This window comes from Acomys minous (assembly GCF_964271855.1).
Source record: "Acomys minous genome assembly, chromosome: 4".
NCBI lineage: Eukaryota > Metazoa > Chordata > Mammalia > Rodentia > Muridae > Acomys > Acomys minous.
The window spans coordinates 76,671,239-76,691,753 of NC_140486.1; the positions used below are offsets into that span (position 1 = coordinate 76,671,239).

General features: G+C 43.7%; 1 protein-coding gene across 4 annotated transcripts in view; it reads right to left on the reverse strand.

Moving 5' to 3' along the window:
• Nucleotides 1-259: 259 nt before the first annotated feature.
• The window catches only part of STAT4 (signal transducer and activator of transcription 4), a 119,855-nt gene continuing 99,599 nt past the window's right edge, over nucleotides 260-20,515 (reverse strand). For 3 of the 4 annotated variants that reach the window (XM_084778886.1, XM_084778885.1, XM_084778884.1), the window contains 10 exons: nucleotides 10,732-10,815; nucleotides 8,908-9,006; nucleotides 6,635-6,770; nucleotides 5,120-5,169; nucleotides 4,801-4,895; nucleotides 4,392-4,528; nucleotides 4,002-4,193; nucleotides 2,035-2,101; nucleotides 1,530-1,638; nucleotides 260-544 (listed from right to left, as the gene is read on the reverse strand). In XM_084778886.1, the coding sequence (XP_084635012.1) occupies nucleotides 518-544; nucleotides 1,530-1,638; nucleotides 2,035-2,101; nucleotides 4,002-4,193; nucleotides 4,392-4,528; nucleotides 4,801-4,895; nucleotides 5,120-5,169; nucleotides 6,635-6,770; nucleotides 8,908-9,006; nucleotides 10,732-10,815 (996 nt within the window). In that variant the 3' untranslated portion in view covers nucleotides 260-517. The remainder of the gene's footprint in view (nucleotides 545-1,529; nucleotides 1,639-2,034; nucleotides 2,102-4,001; nucleotides 4,194-4,391; nucleotides 4,529-4,800; nucleotides 4,896-5,119; nucleotides 5,170-6,634; nucleotides 6,771-8,907; nucleotides 9,007-10,731; nucleotides 10,816-20,515) is intronic. The other variant, XM_084778887.1, reaches the window with a different exon arrangement.

Here is a 20,515-nt window from a genome sequence, read left to right on the forward strand (position 1 = left end):
TGAGGTTGCTCTGGCAATCTGGAGGCTTTGTGATTCATCCCTGTGGCCCTGTGAATCCCAGTGGATCATGCCCCCATCATTTCCCCAACTTGGATCTACTTGGAAGATTCTTATCCGAGTTTTCTGCTAAACCATCCTGTGGCTTTGAGTAATGCAGACATGATTTTGTCTTCTTGGCCCACTCTGAAATGTTAATATACTTTCCAGACCCAAAGTCATAATAGCTGAGAAATGAAATCAGAAACAAAACACAAAGGAGTCAAAGGAGTCCTGTTATATTGTTACCAACATTGGTTTCTTAAAGCTGTCTTTTCTTGTAAGCTTATCTGAAGCTTTGGGTTTTAGCATTTTGGCCACAGCACTCCTAGTTGGGGGTCTTGCCTAGTGGAAGAGACCTTCGGACTTCCTACCATTTTTTAAAACCAGCATTTACAAAGCTGAAGAATTAAATTGTGGTCTTTGACAAAGAACAGTCTCGATTTTCATGTTTCCTTCTTTGAAGAGTCAGTTTATACTGTCATTCAGGAGAACAGGGGGACTTCATCTAAAAGTGAAAATGAAAAAGATTGTTAAGGAAACTGTTTTGCACATTGATCACTGTTTCCAGGGAGTAAGCACTCTTTGTCTACTAAACAATCCGTAATCTTTCTACCTATTAACAAAGAATTCATTAAAGTAATTAGGGCTGATCGGCCTGAAATAAAAGGCATAATTCAAATAGATTAAAAACTATGTTAAGAAGTCAGCTCATGGGGCAGGTAAAGTGGCTCAGCAGGCAAAGCACTGCCTGACAGCTTGCGTTCAGCACATAAACACACACACCAATTAGAAAATCCATTCACCGAACTAAAAATAGCAATATGAAAATGAGTGCAGAATGTAGCAAAAGTTCAGTCCGATATAAATAGCTTGGTGAGTTAAGGACGGCCAACATCAGGGTAAGCCATCCAAGGCAAGCATGGACACCCCTGGATGTCCATCTAGTCAAGTGCCTGTCCCTGGGCATCCAGATGCCTGCAAGGTCTTGTTCAAAGGTATGTTCACCTTATGTAAAGTGGAGATGCTGAATCCTTGACAGAACTGGGGCATGGAAACAAGCAGAATGCATCACAAGATATATATATATATGATTGTGACATGATTATGCTGCTATTGTTCTTCCATTCTAGATGAAAAGGCCACAGCAATTGGCTGTGTGACAATGAAGAAAAACTGCAACTTATGGAACCTGAACCTCTTAAGATAACTACCAAAGTGGACTTGTGAACCTTGGCTATGTGTGTCCTTTGCTAAGATGGAGAGAGCTGGGCAGTGCTGTGGCGCCACCTGGAGAGAAGGAGAGGGATACTTGGCCCTCTGAGGTGTTTGCCGCTTGCCACACAGACAACACTGTCAGTTATATCCTCTTGAATGTGCGCTCCTAACCATGCTTCTGCCTGCCTGGGCAATGCTGCAACCCCTGTGGACTCACAAGTCACCTTTGTCTCATTGCAAACCCCCTAGACCAACACTGATGGGGGAGGACATACTGCAGTTTCAATGGTGGTGGGGCTCAGGTTTTCTCTCAGCACAGCATATACACTTGGAGACATGGGGAGAAGGTCTGAAGGAAACTGTGGCTCCATGGAATCACTTCGGCTTAAAGAGATAACAGGACAACGTTACAGGAATGATAACATAATAGCTCGTGGTAACTTGCTGTGTCCAGACTCGTCCCGTGCTTCGTCTCTTTGTGACACTGAGCTGCCTAATTCACCACTTCATATCACAGCATTCAATCTGCTCTGGACTATATGGCATATAAAGAGGCAGCTTTGTAATTCCAGCCGTAATAGACTGCAGAGTGTGCCCTGAAGACTAGCTTTATATGTTCAAAGAAATGAGACATAAAATGCTTTACAGGGCATTTTTAAAAAACGCTTTATCCTCAGTTATATGTACTCTGATCTGCCCTTATATCTCTTTTAGAATAGCTTTTTGAGAAAAAAAATCAATTCTCCTATAAATATTTTACATGTGACTACAGATACTCACATGGTTGAAATGGGGATAAAAACAGAAGGAACGTAACCTTTGTCTCCCTGTTCTGTTGGTCTTGAAACTGAAAAAGAAAGGCACAGTGTTGGAGGGAGGGCGGGGATGTCAACATTGTTAATACCATTGGAAATGAAACATCTAGGAAAATATCTACAATGCTCAGAAGAAAATAAATAATGTGGTTGTCTCGTGATTCACAAAACCTTTCCATTGCATGGAAGAAATAGCCACAAGCAAGCGACAAACCTCCTGGCAGGCTGGTCTGACATCATATATTAGTGACTCTAAAATGTCTTGTAACCGAGACTCAGCTTCACCATCTGCCCTTTATGTTGTGTTTAAGGTCTGCAGTAGTGTCTGGTTCATCTGTGTATTGTGGGAATTTACAGTGCTGTAGTGTCTCTCAAAGGTCTTTGTCTTAAAGGTTTGGTTGCCTATCTGTGGGCTGCTGGGGAGTAGTAGAACCTTTAAAATGTGAGGCCTGGAGGAAGCAGTCATCAGGTGTGTGCTTTGTAAGCAATACTGAGACACCAGGTCACACACTCCCGTTGTGACGTCTCATGGCAGGCCTGAGAGTGATGGGGTGAACCTTCATAGGCTGAAACCTTCCAAGCTGTGAGTCCAACACGCACTTGCTTTTTGACTAAAGCACATAGGAACACAGCTCTTTTCATTAAAACACCAGTTATAACCTTATTAGTTCATGGAGGTTTTGAAGCCTTCCCCCCATAATAACCATGGGCACCATAGTAATAGTAATGGGCAAGCCTTGACCTCACCAGGTACACCATGCTCACCTAGGGCAGGCACCGTTTCCCAACTTTAATTTGTTATATTGACATTTGCATTTTGTTGTATTAAGCAGTGTGTCCCCCTGAAGAGCCAGTCCTTTGTATTTATTTTCTTTTGTATTTTGTTTCTGATGGGTTGGGTGGCAACAGGTTATAGTGTCTGTGGTAGCTGAAGACTATCCCACCAGATAGTATCGAGTGATTATTCACTACAGATGAAGGCCTGGAGAGACTGTGCTCTCGCTCTGTTCTCCCCTGGTACCTATGGGAGACTGGGTTCTAGGAGTCCGGGCAGATACTGAATCCACAGTGCTTAAGTTCTTTGTGCACCATAGCGTAGCGTTTGTTTTGACTCTAAGCACCTTTCTGTGTGCTTAAGTCATTCCCAGGTTACCCACAATCCTTGCTCCAATGTAAATGTCGTTTGAGTAGCTCATATGCTGCATTGTTTATGGAAGGAAGAAAAGATAAGGTTTACATGTTCAATGCAGCTGTACTTTTTAAGAACTATTTTTGCTCTTAGGTTGGCTAACTAAGATGTGTAAACTGTGGATGTAGAGGCCGACTCTGATCTCGTGAGAGAATAAATAGTAAGGCCCTGTACCACAGACAGCTAATTGTATGAATTTTCTTTTATGTATTCCATATTCACTGATTGCTTTTGTGTACAGTTACTCTTCTGGGCCCCTAGGGTAAATGTAGGAAAAATATGCCAAGGAGTGTGTGTGTGTGTGTGTGTGTGTGTGAGAGAGAGAGAGAGAGAGAGAGAGAGAGAGAGAGAGAGAGAGAGAGAGAGAGAGGAGAACTCTCAACTCTCAAGTTTCTTTAAAAATATATGTCTACAGACACGCTGTGAAAGCATACAGTCATCAGGTCTTCCTTCCTTTCCCTTAGCCAGGCATGCAATGATTAGCAATCCTGTTTTAAGGAGGATGAACTTTAGGCTCTACAAAGGCTTGATCTGGCCATGGTGAAGTCTGGCTGCACTATGAATGTTACCCTACTTAACCAATGACACAGCATTTGCTGCCTAAAGATCTGACCTTCATATGACCCTGAGATATTACAAAGGTCAAAGTAATCAGAAAGAGAAATTTCATTTTGTTCTGACATGACGTCATTTCCCCTCTTCCCCCCAAATCTCAAGAGAAAGAGAAATGCAAAGGGTATCACCTTCGCAAGGCTGGGAGCTATAGTGTTTACTGAAGGCTTTGTCTTTGGGAATGTCAGGATAGAGGTACTTCAGAGGATTTTCGGGGATGTTCTCAGCCATGATAACCTTGTAGTCTCTCAGGATGTCGGCAAATGGCAGAGCTGATAGCCGCCCTTTGTTGTAGGGTTCTACAGAGTGGAATTTCACTTCTCCTGAAAACACAGAAATTAGAATATTTAGACTCCCTCAAATCTTCCATGGCAAAAAAGTCTGACCCTCTGGAGTCTGTTCAGTGCAGACTGTGAGTGAGACGGAGGGTGGCAACGTGGGCTTTCAGAATTCATGCACAGTTGGTTATGGGCCAACTGTACCAATTCACATTCAAGCCGCTGAGGGAGCTGACGACATACCAGTTTCTGAATGGTCCACCCAGGTGAAGGTTATCCCTCCAAGATTGCTCTCACTGAATCGTAGCAAAAAGGTGCCAGGCGTTTTATCCTTGAGCAGAAACCGTTCCTTCTCTTTGCTGACAAAGCCCATGATGTGCCTAGAATTAGAGCAAGGGAAAAACATAGTCATTGTTGCATCGGCATTTACTTAATTCACAAAGAGTAGATGTAACCCAATGCCTGTGCTTGAAATCTCATACTATTACGTAATACATGTATCATACAATACACATAAGGTGTGTATATATATAAAATGTGTTATTATAGAACATTCTTTAAAGAAATGGCAATTGTGTTTTTCCCATAAAAGGAAAAAAGGTCATTAAAGCAGAAAAAGTGCTTGTATGAAGAACAGAGTCCATGAACTCACCCATCGATCCACAGAGGAAGAATATGCTTTTTAATTAGGTCCAATATTGCTTCAAGCCAGGTCCAGAAGGTAAATGGTTTGCCAGGCAAATGTTCCTGTCAGGAGGAAGGAGCACACATGGAAGGACAGCGACGTAAGCGACGTCGCTGGTAGAACTCATTCTAACATTTACAAATGTCCCTTTGAGCAGGGCAGGGCTTTCCTGTAAAGTTATCCTCAGCCAGGAGATCTTCCAACACCCAGGAAGTGACTCGGAGCCTTAGAAAGCAGCAGTATGCGGCAAGAATTTTCTAAATGATACCCTTACCCCCGTTTGTACCTTGCAGAACTTGGCCCAGGTGAGGTGACCATCACCGTAGTTAGACTGAACTAAAATGAAAGAGAGGGAGGAAAAAAAAGGAATTTTAACTCAACAGTGGGGCTTGTCACTCTGTGCTTGACTTAACTTCTTTCCTCGCCCCTTGCAAACATTGCTTACGGGCTTGTAATGGCGGTACTGTGTGCGAGGCTATGGAATGCCTACCGTGCCCTCCTTGTACTTAAGAGGTTCAGAATAAGAAGCGTTCATGAGGGAGGAGCCAGCAATGGCTTTAGGAAGCTCCATGAATGGGGGGGGGGGAGTAAGTTGGCAGAAGGGGCACAGAAGGCATCCAGGAAGGAAGACCCATGGAGGGCAAGGCATTGTGGGAGAACATGGTACCTACTGTGCCGCAAAATCATGTCATTAGTGTAGCTAGATTTTTAGGACCCTTGCTTTGTAGACTAGGCTGGCCTCGAACTCACAGAGATCCACCTGCCTCTGCCTCCCTGAGTGCTGAGATTCTGCAGGCACCTGGCAGCCGTCAACTATTTTGATCTAGAACACTAAAAAGATTAATATCGTCTAAATTGTAAGGAAACCATCTTCCCGTGGGGAGTTTGTTAAAAAAGATCCTAAGGATACCGATGCAACCTGTACTAATCTATACTATTGCGAGTGAAACATTGCTCAGATACTTAAAAGTATTATCTGCTCATTTACAAACATTTACAAACTAATATTTACTACTGCTGTTTATGAATTCAAGACAAAAAAAATCATAGTAAGCAAGTTTTAAATTGTCCAAAAGATCAGGAGTATTTGAATGCTCACTGATGAGCCAATAGCTGCACGAGGCAAGCAAGTCAGCATCACATGAGCTGTACTGCAGCCACAGAATCTGTGTAGAACAAACTTCGGTACTAGACCTGCAACTGCATACAGACTCACAGTGGGCTCTCCCTGGAGTTAAGTGCACTCGCTTGTCATAATTCAGATATCTCTAAGCAATTTAGGCAAAGCTTAGACCGTAGTTAGCACATGAAGTGTGGGCGATGCCTGCAGAAGCCAGAAGCCAGAACCTCCTTAATGGGAGGAACTAAGTCATTGCTGGTATTTTTAGGTTTCTGTTACATTTTCTGTGCAAAGACCAGCATGTTCTACTTGGCTAACGTCGCTATGAAGGTTTCAAAGGTATTCAGAGGGAGTGGCTTAAGAACACCTAGAGGCTGGAGTGTGAACAGAAGGGCTGCAGAGGAGCTCTGGGCTGGCCCACAGCGTGGCGCTGCTGCCTCCTAGCTGTGCAGCAGGGCCCTTGCCCTCTCTTGCCCTCAAATCAACAGAACACTGTTGGCCCCAAGAAATGCTGTGAGAGTTAAAAGTAAAATAAGACTTAGCCCTGTGCCTGGCAACATACAATAAGCTTTCAGTAAAGTGTGACATTCATCATAATTATTAATATTACTAATGTAACTCTACCTTAAGACACCCAAGTGCCAAACCCAGAGGGAGCCCTCCCCGCCGACCAGCTCTCACCTGTGACCTTCTCTGCCAGCATGTTGAGCTGGTCTGGATTAAGGCCACGTCCAACATAGGATGAAAACTGCCAGCTCAACACTTCCAGGAGTTGACTCAAAGTGACAGATGGAGGATTATTAAAGAAAACCAAGTTCTGAAATAGAGTTACGGTGACGATACCCGTTAATCGCACAGGGACCGCTACATTTGATATATCACATTCCTGATTTAAATCCTGGGTCAAGCAAGTCGACGATACAGATCGTTTTTAAGACTGATCTTTCCCCCTAGAGCGCTTTTGTTCCTTGGATATGATACAACTCAGGGAATCCATCTTTCCTGATCGAATCACTTGACACCTGCTAGCTTTCTCTGGCCTACCAAGCGGCGACCATCTCATCCAAGCAGTTAACACCGCTTAACAATGACTGCACAGTTAACCTCCATGAAAATGGCATTAATCTTAAAGATGTTTAACTGGCTCACCATGAAAGAGGACCCTGCAGCCAACAAAGGTCACAAGACAGGAGGAGGAGCAGTAGAAGGATTTCTAGGCACCCAAATCTCTCTTTGAGAAGTGTGCCTGAAACAGGATCAGTGGGTGTAGAGTCTAATTAAGGTATAAGAGCTCAGAGTTTCAAGGGAGATGGAGTTAATAGGTCAAAGTTGTTTAGTTTGGTTTTGTGAGAAGGCAGTGACCCCAGTCTCCAGATCGCCATGAGTTGCTGTGGGAGGGAGTGCATGGTGGCACATGGTGGCGCATGGTGGCACACGGTGGCACATGGTGGCGCATGGTGGCGCGTGGCGGCACATGGTGGCACATGGTGGCGCGTGGTGGTGCGTGGTGGCACATGGTGGCACATGGTGGCGCGTGGTGGCACATGGTGGCGTGTGGTGGTGCGTGGTGGCACATGGTGGCGCATGGTGGCACACGGTGGCACATGGTGGGTGTGTGGTGGTGCGTGGTGGCACATGGTGGCACATGGTGGCACATGGTGGTGCGTGGTGGCACATGGTGGCACATGGTAGCCTCGGCAGCTTCCCAGCAGAATGTTGCTAAGGAAACCCAAGTGTGGTGCTGAGCTGGGACAGAAGCCCTCACTCTTCTCCCATGCCTTAAAGATGGATGCACAGACATGTAACTCTTAAAGGGAACTGGCCTTTAGTGCCAGGGACTGCTTTTGGCATTAAAGGACAGAAATTATCCCATGGATTCTCTGGCCTGAGAGGAATCTGTTGATCTGTCTCGGCTGTCAGGGCATCTGGGGTAAGGGTGAATAGAGTTGCATCATTTTCAGTGTGGTTCCAGTTCAGGAATGTGGCATGAAGGGGAAAGGCACCGAAAGCTGGCCTATTTACTGAACGATTCTTATGTAATTATCTACTAGAAAGAATCTTCTAGTGGAGACTGATCTGGATAAGGAAGAAAGGTTATTTCCATTTGAGCTGTTTCTTCTGGAACTAAATACTTTGCAACGCAACTCACAGTTTTTGAGTTTCATTTCCTCTGTCTTAAGAACAGAGCAAAGGGGAGCATGGAATCCCCCCCCCCCCCCCCGAGTTCTCTGGTTTTTGTATAAAAACTATTAATGTTAGTACAGTGGCTTGCGGTCCATTCTTCGGTCAAGTGTCTAAAATAGCCACCAGATGGCACTAACACCCAGCCTAAATCTAGAGAGGCTCCAATCTGTACCTAATCAACAGCAAAATTTGTGCTGTCACAACTCAGTTAGTAAGATTGATGGATGTCCTGGTTACTTATTTGGAAACTAATTCTATGCCACTCTAGAAGAGACCGAGGAAAGGCGTGCCCAGAAGAAGCAGAGGTAGTCAGGAGTTCTGAGAACACTTAGAGCATTCTGGAACAAGGTGTTTCCCAGAGTCTAGTCAGCATAGTCAGAAGACAGGCTTAGACTCACGGTGATGGCAGTCTTGGGGCTGGTCGGAACTCAGAAATAGCCAGCACCTGTCACTGTCACTGGCCAGAACTCTCACATTACCTTGTCATTGTCATCATTACAGTGAATTTTGAGGCAGCCCCTTGCTATGTGGCCCAGGCTTGACTCAGACTTGCTTCAAATTGCAACCTTCCTACCTTAGACTCCCAACTGCTTTGAGTACTAGATGCATGTCACCATGCTCAGCTCACACGGAACATGTTAAACATGACCTACCAGGACTCAACACAAGTAGAAACCCCTACTGCCACCACTCGCACACTGCTTGTTGAAGGACAAAGTTAAGTAGAATAAGAAATGGAGAGAGAGAGAGAGAGAGCATAGGAGCTTTACCTGGGAGTCGTTGGTTGACACGTTGTACCAGATGACGGATGCCCACGCATTGGGTAGCTGGCTGACATTAGAAATCATCACCACAGGTAATGAGCTGGTCTGGTTAAAAAATAAAAATAATAAAAAGTTACTACAGGTCGTCCAAACATGCATTGGTGCTACCCTTGGTCTTCCCTTCTAGAAGGCTGTCTCAAGCCAACCCCGTTTCTCAATCCTGGTACCCAGGTGCAGTGTGAAGAACTCTCTGAGCACATACAAGCCAGGGTACAGTAGGAAGGGAAACAGGAATCCTTTCAGCACATCTGAGGCTAGCAATCAGGCAGTTTTCCCCAGTATCTTCCTTGACACCGAGAAATGTCTATACCTCCTGGGTCACATATTGCCTCAAGTACAACCACGGTGGCTCTGGTGATGGTTTGGTAGTTATCGTCCTTATAAGTATGTTAAAGAATTTGATCTAAATTTGCTTTGGGAATGAACCACCACAATCAAATTATGACCTAGTGCCTGATTAAAATCCACACTGGAAGTAGAGTTTTATTGTAAAAGCTGAGGAGGTAAGCGAGGGGAGTAGGAGCCGCCTGGTCTGTTTCTGCACACCAGCTTAGGACTATCGGTGTAAACAGACTTTCACAGGCTAGCCTGGGAGGCTAAGCACTGCAGAGCAGTCTCTTCCTAACAGGCATTGGATTCCTGCTGATAGCAAAATATCCAGGAACTGAGGGACTGAGCAGCTTATAGAAACAGAGGCTTAGGGAACAGAGTGGTGGATTTTATACACGCTAGAATGCACTGGATAAAAAGGGAAAGGCAGAGCCTAAAACAATGTGCTGTTAAGTAGAAGTATACTCAAGTTGCCTGAAAGTAGAGCTTGCTAGCAGATGTACTAACTTGTTCATTCTACACATGCTGGGCCTTTAGCATGTGCTGGGAATTGTGTACAGCAATGTCACACAAGCAAAGCATGCTGCCCTGACTTCAAAGGGCTCATAATTAATGTTTTTTAATCTCCCAGGTTTCTTTATTCTTGGAGTTCAGTGGTGATGGTTAGAAGATGATCAAAATGGCCAGGCGTGGTGACACACCTTTAATCTCAGCCCTCGGGAGGCAGGCGGGTCGATGTGAGTTCGAGGCCAGCCTGCTCTATAAAGTGAGTCTAGGACAACCAGGGCTGTTACACAGAGAAACCCTGTCTCGAAAAACAAAAAACAAACAAACAAAGATGATCAAAACAATGAACTGCCAACATTCCTACCACTTTCCCCTGTTCATTACATCAGAGAAATCTTTTAAGACTTTTACATATAACTTAAAATTTTATATTACTATATGACATAGTTCACGGGTAGCTATTTCTCTTTATACTTTCTATTGAGTATTCATGATTCAGAAAATAATAAATATGTAGATAACAAAATATTCAACATATACTGAATTCACAATAATCATGAAGTTTTTCTTTTTATCATGCTAATGGCATCTTAATCACTGAGTGCACATGTGATGCACTGTTTTTCTAGATAATATGTGAAGCATGTACAAAAACATCAAAAGACTGGGTTCTCATTATAAATGCTGACTTGTTGTTGTGATTACCAGAGAGTAGATTTTTGTTGTTTTGCTTTTCTTGTTGTTTATCTTTTGGGTTTGGTTGGTTTTTTCGAGACAGGGTTTCTCTGTGTAGCCTTGGCTGTCCTGGACTCACTTTGTAGACCAGGCTGGCCTTGAACTCATAGAGCTCCCCCTGCCTCTGCTTCCCCAAGTGCTAGGATTACAAGCATGCACTACTGTACCCAGCAAGTAGATGTGTCTTGAAACACCCACCTCTAAGTCAATGGTGAGGCCGTAGAGGCAGATCTGGGCCTCAAAGGTTATGGAATGTAGCTCCTCTGTCACCATGTGGCAGCCCTATGGGGAACAAAGAAAGTGTTTTCGTAAAAATATAGCTTTTCTATTCAAGAACTGGAGTTAGCAAAGTGAATGTCTCCCCATATTATTCCATATTATTGTTAAAAAATAAAATTAAGTTAGAGGAAGCTTCTTCTCGACAAACAATGACTTTCAGTTTCTGAAACATGAGTTCGTGCTTTTAAAATTCTGGCATATTTTCAGTAGTTGAAATGCAAAGTCATTCTTTATTCTAATTTTTGAAAATTAGTTCTTTGGATTTGCCAAATAACTAGTAAAATAAGTCATGTATATTTATGAGTCTATGGAAAGAACTTATAATCTCATAATGAACTGATTGGAAAAGAACTCAAGACCCCTCTGGTTAAATATGGCAGGCGAGGTACATACATTTCCTTCTGCGAAAACTTTAATAAGATTTCAGTAAAACAAACTTGTCATCTAGATTTTCAGTGAGATGCAGAAGAGTGCAGAAAAGTTGCAAGTGATTAGAAGCTCCTCATTGCCCTGAGACTAAAAAGGAGGCCCAAACCAGCCAGCTTAGAGCCTCAGCCCATGTAACGACTTCAGACCACTCCTGGCCTTGTCAGGAGACAGAGAGATGTTCTCTTTAGAGCAGGTGACTCAGTGGAATTAAGAAAGCTTTGCACTGTGGGTAGAGGACAACTCCTGGCCAGGGGTTCAGAGTCAAGCTGGAAGGAGATGATTCTGTGAACATCTATGGAGAGGTCCAGGCCCTGTCTGCGTTTGACATCTGGCCTACTCATAGGTTTAAAACCTCCAGGAAATATGTCTTGGATGTGACCAAACCAAAGGCAAACTCAGAAACTTGCTCTCCAAGCATCAGGCAGCTCCTAATAATTCATCCTTGATTCCGCAGTCTTAACATGCACAGCCGACTTCTAAATGGGTTCCATGGCCTCAGTTGTGAAACAGCAAGCTACTAACCATTAGACATCTGACAAATTCTCTCACATGAAACACAGGTGTGAAATAAAAAAAAACTCTGAAGAAAATACAGAAACAAACATTTCTTTAAAAATGAAAAATGTATACCAAGCTCAGTTTGTTCAACACATAAATGACAAATCAAACCATTGCAATGAGTGGATATTGCACTAATTTGTGCCAAGCAACCATATATGAGTCCAAGAAATGCCAATCACAATGAACAAATAAAAAGCCACAACTCTGATCCTCTGATTGCTGTCGGTTTCCACAAAACCAGAGGTTAACTGAGAAGTCTGAGGTTTCAGGGGTAGAGAAATAAAGGACCATTTGCAAATAAATGATTGAGAATCAGCATGTGAAATAACTACGGGACAAGAAGTGTTTTTTTTTTAATTCTAACTCAGGATTCTATACCCACCCAAACTACCAGTCAAGTGTGACCATAAAAAGTGTTTTAGATACCCGAAGTCTCAGGAAGCTAGTTTCCGTAGTTCTTCTCCCTGAAGGCTGTTGTCAGAGTTTCTCTAATTAAATCAATAATTAAATCAAAAGAAGTAGTCAGCAAAGAAAGAGGAAGACGTGGATGGAACCAGAAGAACCAGAGAAGCTTCTCAGCAGAAAAATGAGAAGACCCGTCAGCATAGAAAAGAAAACCAAACCACAACAAAGCGAACCCAGTAACAATTACACAACAGAATTAGAAGGCAGACGGATTGAAGACAGGATTGCAGGGAGAAAGTATAGCCCAAATCAGACCAAAGCTGTATTTTTAAATAATGGAAAACCTCACTAGCTATGGGCATGGGAGATATACCATGAAAGAAGAGGAAAAGAGAAACGCCCAAGTTGGTATGCTTGACCATGCATGAGGGATCTTCTCATATATGGAAAGTTGAGGGCTACATGGATGGCAGGTTCTTAATTAAATAAGAGCGTGGGGAACCGCTATATCCAAAGAGATCTGAAAGCAACGCAAGAACAGGAACGTAATCATAATATGCTACTGGACTCGGATGTTAAATTTTATATAATTGTAATTACTTTGTATAATATTATGAAAGTGGAGGGGAATTTATATGCATCAATACTTCCCATAAAAAGTTCATAACTTACTCTTGTATTCAGGAAAGAGTTCAGGAATTTAATATGCAAATTTTACATTTACATCTCAAAAAATGAATTCAAGGGGAGGGGTCTGGGTAGGGGTGACTGGACAAGGAACTGCCATTTTTCTCCGATGACACCCTACAGTACTTTGCTATGCCTACAACCAGCAGACGTGTCACCATCTAGAAGCTTACTAGAAGAATGGGCCTGTCTAGCCCAGGCTTACAGAATCAGATTTTGTGTTTTAACAAGAACTCCAGGTAGGTTTGGGAAGCAATTACTCTTGATGTGGTCCATTAACATTCCATTTAGTCTCAAAAGAGACATGGGACGTTCTGTGATAGAAAGCTTAAACCATCTATAAAACAAGCCGAGGAACAAGTGTGCAGAAGTGGACTTGTTCAAATTAGAAAAGTCGGGTGACTTCTGAGAGAACAGAGTCACTCTGGGAGAAACGGTGGGGGGGGGGGGGGACTAGCACTGAGTGGCAGTGACAATTCTGAGCCCATTGTGTTAATTTTGAAATAATAAAAACTAGTCAGTATGCTGATACAAGTAGGAACTGCATGAGAGAGCATGAACAATGCGGGGATTAAGCTTGGGATGCAGGAGCACAGAGTGAAACAGACTTCTTTTGGGCTGGAGGACCGCCCTGTGCTTCATTGCCCAGAAGCAGTGAAAGGAGCAGACGAGAATCCCTTTGCACCACACCAACAGAACGCTATGTATAATAAAATGCTGCTTGTGGACCCCTTAAGCCACCATCAAAACACTCCTGCTACATAACCACACCAGGCCAATGTCCCCTCCCCACACACAGCCTTGAAGTCTATTGTCCTTAGGTTGAGCGTAAGACGGAGTGACCAGCTTCCAGGAGGACAGCCGACTGAATCAAAGCAACTTTTAACTAAGAGAAAACCTCACTAGCTCTGAGAAAAAGTGCTTACCCTGTGCACATCACCCACAGAACGGGGATGGGGAGCTTAAATTTTCATTTTATGTTTACAAAGGGGAGTTCGTCATCTTTTTATCCAGTTGGTCGGCGGACAAGCACGTGCAAAAACACTTGAGGGGCCTCCAGCAAGCATGCAAATGAAAACCCAATGCCGTTATGTTCAGATATTTAATAACCATAAGCCAAGTTAACAAACTGTTACATGTGCTCTAGGCCCCTGCTTTGACATACAGCCTTGACCTAAAACTTAGCTGACCAGGTCAGCACCTCCAAGTTCTACATGGTGGTGTGGCTGATGCATGGCCCTTCTGGGTCATTGCCCACGGCCTTCGCTTCCACTTCTGGGAAGGGCCTCAAATGACAATCACAGCTCTTACGGCCCTCCTTGCACCAAGAAATGGCCTTAGCTCTACAGATCTTTGTAGAGAAGGCTATAGCTGGAAGACAGCTTCCTGAATATTCGGTCCTATAATACTGTGACGTAATAAGAAAAAAACATTAGACTCTCCTTTTAGCTCTTTGCACAGGATTCCTATGGCTTTTTTATAGATAGGGCGCTAGAAGAATCCTTCGTTATTTTGGTTTTGAGGTAGGGTCTCATCACTATACAGACCAGGCTGATCTGGAACGCTCTATGAAGACCAAGTTGGCTTCTCACTCAGAGAGATCTGCATGTCTCTTCTCCCTAAGTGCTGGGGTTAAAAAGGTGTGGACACCTCACCAGCCTCAAGGTTCCTTTGTTAAAATATCTGGTCTTTGACTTTGCTTCCTGACACAGGCTGTAATTTCTTGAGTGATCAGGAGGTCTGATTCAGAATTCTTAAATCCTCTGATTTTTTTTTCCTCTGTGATTTCTTGTCAGGAGCATCTTTTGTCCCAATGAAGTGACTCTGGTGGCTTCTGATTAGACTTCCAGGATGGGGGCTAGATGCCAAGGCCACTAACCATATGATTAGAAGTTGGACATGTCAGACTGCCCCCAAACTCTGTGGAGGGGTCAGGAGCTGGAGGTTGATTTATCCCCAGTGGCAATGACGTAATCAACCGTGCCTACTTATCCCTTCCGTATAGACGTCGAAGGATAAGGTTTGGGAAGGTTTTATCTGAGTGGTACGGAGGTTCCTGAAAGTGGCACGCCACAGTCCTGCATGTCTAATGTATCACTGTTTCCTTTCACAGCCTCTGTGATACACTGGGAAATAGAAATACACAGGTCCACGCATTCTATGGGCTTCGCTGGTAAAATAACTGAACCGAGAAGGGGATTGTGGGAAGCCTGAGCTACTGATGGTTGGCTGGGTACACAGACCACAAAGATGTGATGTGTACTTGAGGGAGTAGAGAAGCCAAGTTTCAATCACCATCTTCCCCCCATTCTAATCTGTAGCTTAATTTATATGACTAGATGTGCATGTAAGAATTCACTACAAGCCGGGCATGGTGGCACACGTCTTTAATCCCAGCACTTGGGAAGCAGAGGCAGGTGGATCACTGTGAGTTCAAGGCCAGCCTGGTCTACAAAGTGAGTGTAAGATAGTTAAGGCTAGAGAAACCCTGTCTTGAAAAACAAAAACAAAAACAAAGAAGGAGAAGGAGGAGGAGAAGAATAATTCACTACAGATGTTTTCCTCAGGTTTTTTTTTAAATGTTGTGATATGTGTGTTTAGCACCCAAATGTAGGGTCTTAGAATGTAGACACACACACACACACACACACACACACACACACACACACTTGGGAAAGAACAGAGTTAGGGACATGGAGAGGTTGGAGGGCAAGGGGAAATTATGTTGTTATATTTTAATTTAAAAAAGAATATGAAAAATGAAGCTTCCACAAACAGAGCCATAATGACAGTCAGGGTTGTCCATTAACTTTGAAGAAAAATTTCATGGTTTAAGGGTTTTTTTAAATGATGAGTCTTCTTGGTAATTCTAACCAATTTCTCTTGTTTACATGAAATCCCCTTATCCATTAGAATACATATTTAGAACAAAATATGGCAAGGATATCCATATCCAATACACAGGACTGGCTAAAATAAGTTTGACAAAGGGTTGTATCATTAATTTCCAATGCTTCCAAGGCCATCCATTAAAGTCTTCATAACTGTGTCAGTGCAGTCCAAACCAGACACCATTCAGTCTTATAGTTGTGGAGTCTTTCCCTCACAGATCTAGAACATTAATGTCTGTTCTAGAAGCTGTCCTCACCACTTGTGCTGGCTACTTATGATATCTTGACCCAGGTTAGAGTCATCTGACAGGAGGGAACCTCAATTGAGAAAGTGCTGTTACATATTTTCTTCTCTTTTTCAATTTTTTTTTGAGGTTAAATATTTTTGAAAAAATTTTTATTGTTTCTTTTTAACATATACATCTAGTTTATTACACGTGAGTAAAATAAACTACATACAGCAGGAAGAACCACGAGAAAATCAGGAGTTATATAAATTTTACATTCATAGTGATTTGGCTATTTGTATCTGGAAAACTTGAAGTAAACATCTTTCCTATCCTGTTGGCTCTAAATTTCTGAATGAAGATCAATATCTATCATATCTCATCTCTATTAACTTAAAACATCTCTCATGATCTAAAAACATCTTAATCCCTAACCCACTACGCTTAATTGTATTCCTTCTCAGAGACTTGAGAAGGAATAAAACTTAAATACCTGAGTGAACTTGGAGTGCAGGTTCCAAAATGAAAACATGACTGAAATAGACATTTTCTTAATTAGTGGTCAGTGGAGGAGGGTCCAGCCCATTGTGGGCGGTGCCATCTCTAGGCAGGTGGTCCTGCGTCCTATGAGAAAGCAAGCTGACTGAGTCATGAGGAGCAAGCCAGTAAGTAAGCAGGACTCCTCCATGCCCTCTGCAGCCCCTGCCTCCAGTTTCCTGTCCTCCTCGAGTTCCTGCCCTTAAAGCTTTTGATGGGGAACTGTTGTACGGAAGGAACTGTGAGTGAAACAGCCCCTTTTCCCCCTAGTCGCTTTTACTTATAGTGTCCTATCACAGCAGTAGTAGTCCCAAGATAACACCCGAGACACTTACAGATCTAAAATACACATTTGTAATATGTATATTATATGGTGCTGAATATGACAGCTGGGCTGATTAGTACTTTTATAAAAATTTCATTGGATAATTAAAAAGAAATTGGAAAACTGGCTAAACAACATGACTAGCGCTCTGCACAACAGAAATACACAAACTAACAAAAGGTATATCTAGATGTCCCCGTATTAATTTTTTTTCCTGGTGACTGTCAAGTACCATATCCCAGAAACAGACAACATGAATAAATACTTAAATTCTCCGGTAAGGAGAGGTTCTTGCTTGTTCCTTTGTGTTTACTTGTTTGATTGCTTGAGACGGGTGTCCCTTAGGCCTAGGCTGGCTTCAAACTTTCTCTGAGCTGAAGAATACCTTAAGCGCTCCCGTCTTCCCCTTCTGAGACCTGAGAGCACAGGCCTGCACCATGGCACCAGCCTTCTGCTTTTTTTTTTTTAACGAGCCATAACCTATATAACATAGCGTAGGGGGAAATGTAGCACTTAGACAACCCTTTCAGCTAGTGTTTAGCACCTTAAAAGCAAAATTAAAAACAAAATTAAGAACTGGCTCGGATGCTGGGAAATAAAGAGAAGAGAGGGATGTGACACAGTCATTCCGAACCCTTAAGAAGTGAACGTGAACTCAGCCTGGGTGAGGAGGGCACCGGATGGATGCTACACTCCGAGGGGCACGGGTTCGTGGGAAGAGGCTTTGCCGCTGGCTTTCTCTCGTTAAGAAAGTACTGCAGCTCCTCCGCTCAGTTTAAAGAAAACAACTCGCTGTGAATGGTGGCGAGTGCCTGTGTTCCGGAACACTGACCCACGAAAGAGCATCTGTTTGGCTGTTTTGTGAACTGCAAACTGTCTCCCAGGCTTTGCTAATAGCTTCTGTGTACTTCATGACATTCGACCACCTAGAATCACCGACACCTCGGTCTGTGTCTAAACTCACTTGTCAGGTAAGCCTACTGACCAAGAGCGAGCTGCAGAGACCGCAATCCCAGCATCCTTCTGCAGCAGTGTACACAGTTCAGTAGTCTCCCCTGCCCTCCTCTCTCTCTGGCCAGCTCTCCGTTCCGTAAGGACTTGGAAGAAAGGCAGTGTCCTCAGTGTCCTGGGAATGCTTGCTTCACACAGTTAAGTGGTACCTTCAGAATCTGCTCACTTGGGAGATGCCAGGGTCATTGTACTTACGCATTTTTACTGGGACTCTTCCTGGGAAGGGACAAAGGTGGGACGAGGAGGCAGTGATTGCTAGCCTCAAGGTAAGCTGAAATAGTCCATCTTTAAAAATTTATTTACAAGCTGGGTGGTGGTGACACACACTAATCCCAGCACTTCGGAGGCAAAGGCAGGCAGATTGCTATGAGTTCAAGGCCAGCCTGGTCTACAAAGAGAATCCAGGACAGTCAAGGATACACAGAGAAACCCTGTCTCAAAAAACCAAAAAAAAAAAAAAAAAAAAAAAAAGGAGAGAGAGAGAGAGAGAGAGAGAGAGAGAGAGAGAGAGAAATTCATTTACAACAATCCAAAGCTCCTACCTTATCCTACTTCTGAGAGATTGTAAAAATTTAGTCAAAGAAACTTCAGAGACTATCTGTTCTAATGAGTTTTAAAAAGAAAATAAAGGGGCTGGAGAAATGGCTCAGAGGTTAAGGGCACTGACTGCTCCTCCAGTGGTCCTGAGTTCAATTCCCAGCAACGATATGGTGGCTCACTACCATCTATAATGTGGTCTGGTGCCCTCTACTGGTCTGCAGGTGTACATGCAGGCAGAGCACTGTAAGCATGATGATACATAAATAATAAATTTTAAAAAATAAATTTAAAAAGAAAATAAAATAGTGCAAGGATGGTGGGGATGCATGCCACAATTAAAGTAGGGAAGTCAGAGATGGTCCTCTTCTTGTCACCATATGGGTCACAGGAACTGAATATGGCTCATCAGGATTCGGAGGAGCTTCTCTACTCATGGAACCACCTCGCTGACCAGAGCTTTCCTGTTTTGTGAAATGTCAAACATGCTTTTAAAGTTTCCCATCCATGTTCCCACCTGTAAAGATGATTAGGTAAAGCTGGCCCTCCACCCCCACCCCCTGCGCATAGGCAGGGGTGAAGGACCCAGAGTGACCTGGGTAGAGGTGGGGGACGGGAAACTTCTGAAGCCCCTGTCCGATTCCCTGGATGTTTGTGAAGGGAACGAGTGTCAGGCAGCTTCCTTCCTTTGACTAAGCCTGAAGCCAAGTGCAGGGCACTTTCAATCTAGGGGTGAATGAGGACCTCCCCAACACTGTGCCGTCCGTCCCCTAGGTGGTTAACAGCCATGCAATATGAGTTCCACAGTCACAAAAGCACAACTTGAGAACCCAAGGTTGAGGTGCAGTGGCACATGCTGTATTCCCAGCATTTGGGATGCATATTGCTATGAGTTCGAAGCCGGCCTGGTCTACAAAGCGAGTCCAAGACAGCCAAGGCTACACAGAGAAACCCTGTCTTGAAAAACAAACAACCAAAAGAAAAAAAGAAAAAAGAAAAAGAAAAACAAACAACCAAACCAACCAAACAAAAACACCCAAGGTTTTGAGTGTTTTTTTTGTTTTGTTTTGGGGTGTGTGTGTGTACACGTGTGTGTGTGTGTGTGTGTGTGTGTGTGTGTGTGTGTGTGTGTATGTAAGTAGGGTTGGTATAAGTGACTTTAGGGTGGTATCAGAAAACTTAAAAGATGAAGTTTCCAAAGGGAGGCATACTCGGAGTGTAGTCTGAGGTTTCAGAGACAGACCTGTAGCCAGATCAGGGATGTGCCCCGGGTACATTGGAAGAGGCCATCTCTCCAGTTAAGTATATGGCACATTGACACAGAAAGATGAAGACCTACAGTTGTTTCAAGTCACTGAGTGTGAGTTTCCCATCAATATAATATCTGATCTCCACAGAGTGGACCTCATGGAGTCCTGATCTGCACTCATGTTGGATGTGCCCACACACCACCTCACACGTACCACACATCATCCTTGGTCCTGTCAGTGACCCTCAGAAGCACAGTTCTGCAGATAAGGACATTGAGAGGAGGAGAGGGCATTGAAAAGCCTATTCAAGTGTAGTTTTCATACTCCCCAGAGGCATAGCAGGGAAGCAAGGTGAGGTGGTGTTGGGGAGAGGGGGAGGGACCCAGCAGATTAAGTGCATTAACATTTCCTAAGGACGTAGTAAGTTAATTTCCTTCTAGGCTTAGCAAGAGTCTTTGCTGAGATAGCCCTTTTCTTAGCTGGCAGGCCATGTGTGAGGTCGGGTAGAAGGAGGGGTGCTCCACCCTCCCAGAGATTGTAAGATCCCAAAAGGATGTATCCCAGAAGAATGAGCAGTGCAGGCTCCCAAGGTTTAGTTTGGTCCTTGTCTTCTGTGCAAACCTGAGCGAGCTCGGCTCCCCTAACTTGAATATGTATGCTACCGGCTTCACAGTGTTATCGCCAGGACACGCAGTACATGGTATCCACCAGGAGCAACTGTTAAATGAATTCGCAGCAGGGTAGGCTCACTTGCTGCAGGTGCTCCCAGATAAGCAACAGCAAGCAACCTTTGAAGCTTGGAAAATAAGGTCATGGTATCCTAAAATGTGTTTGCTACAGCCG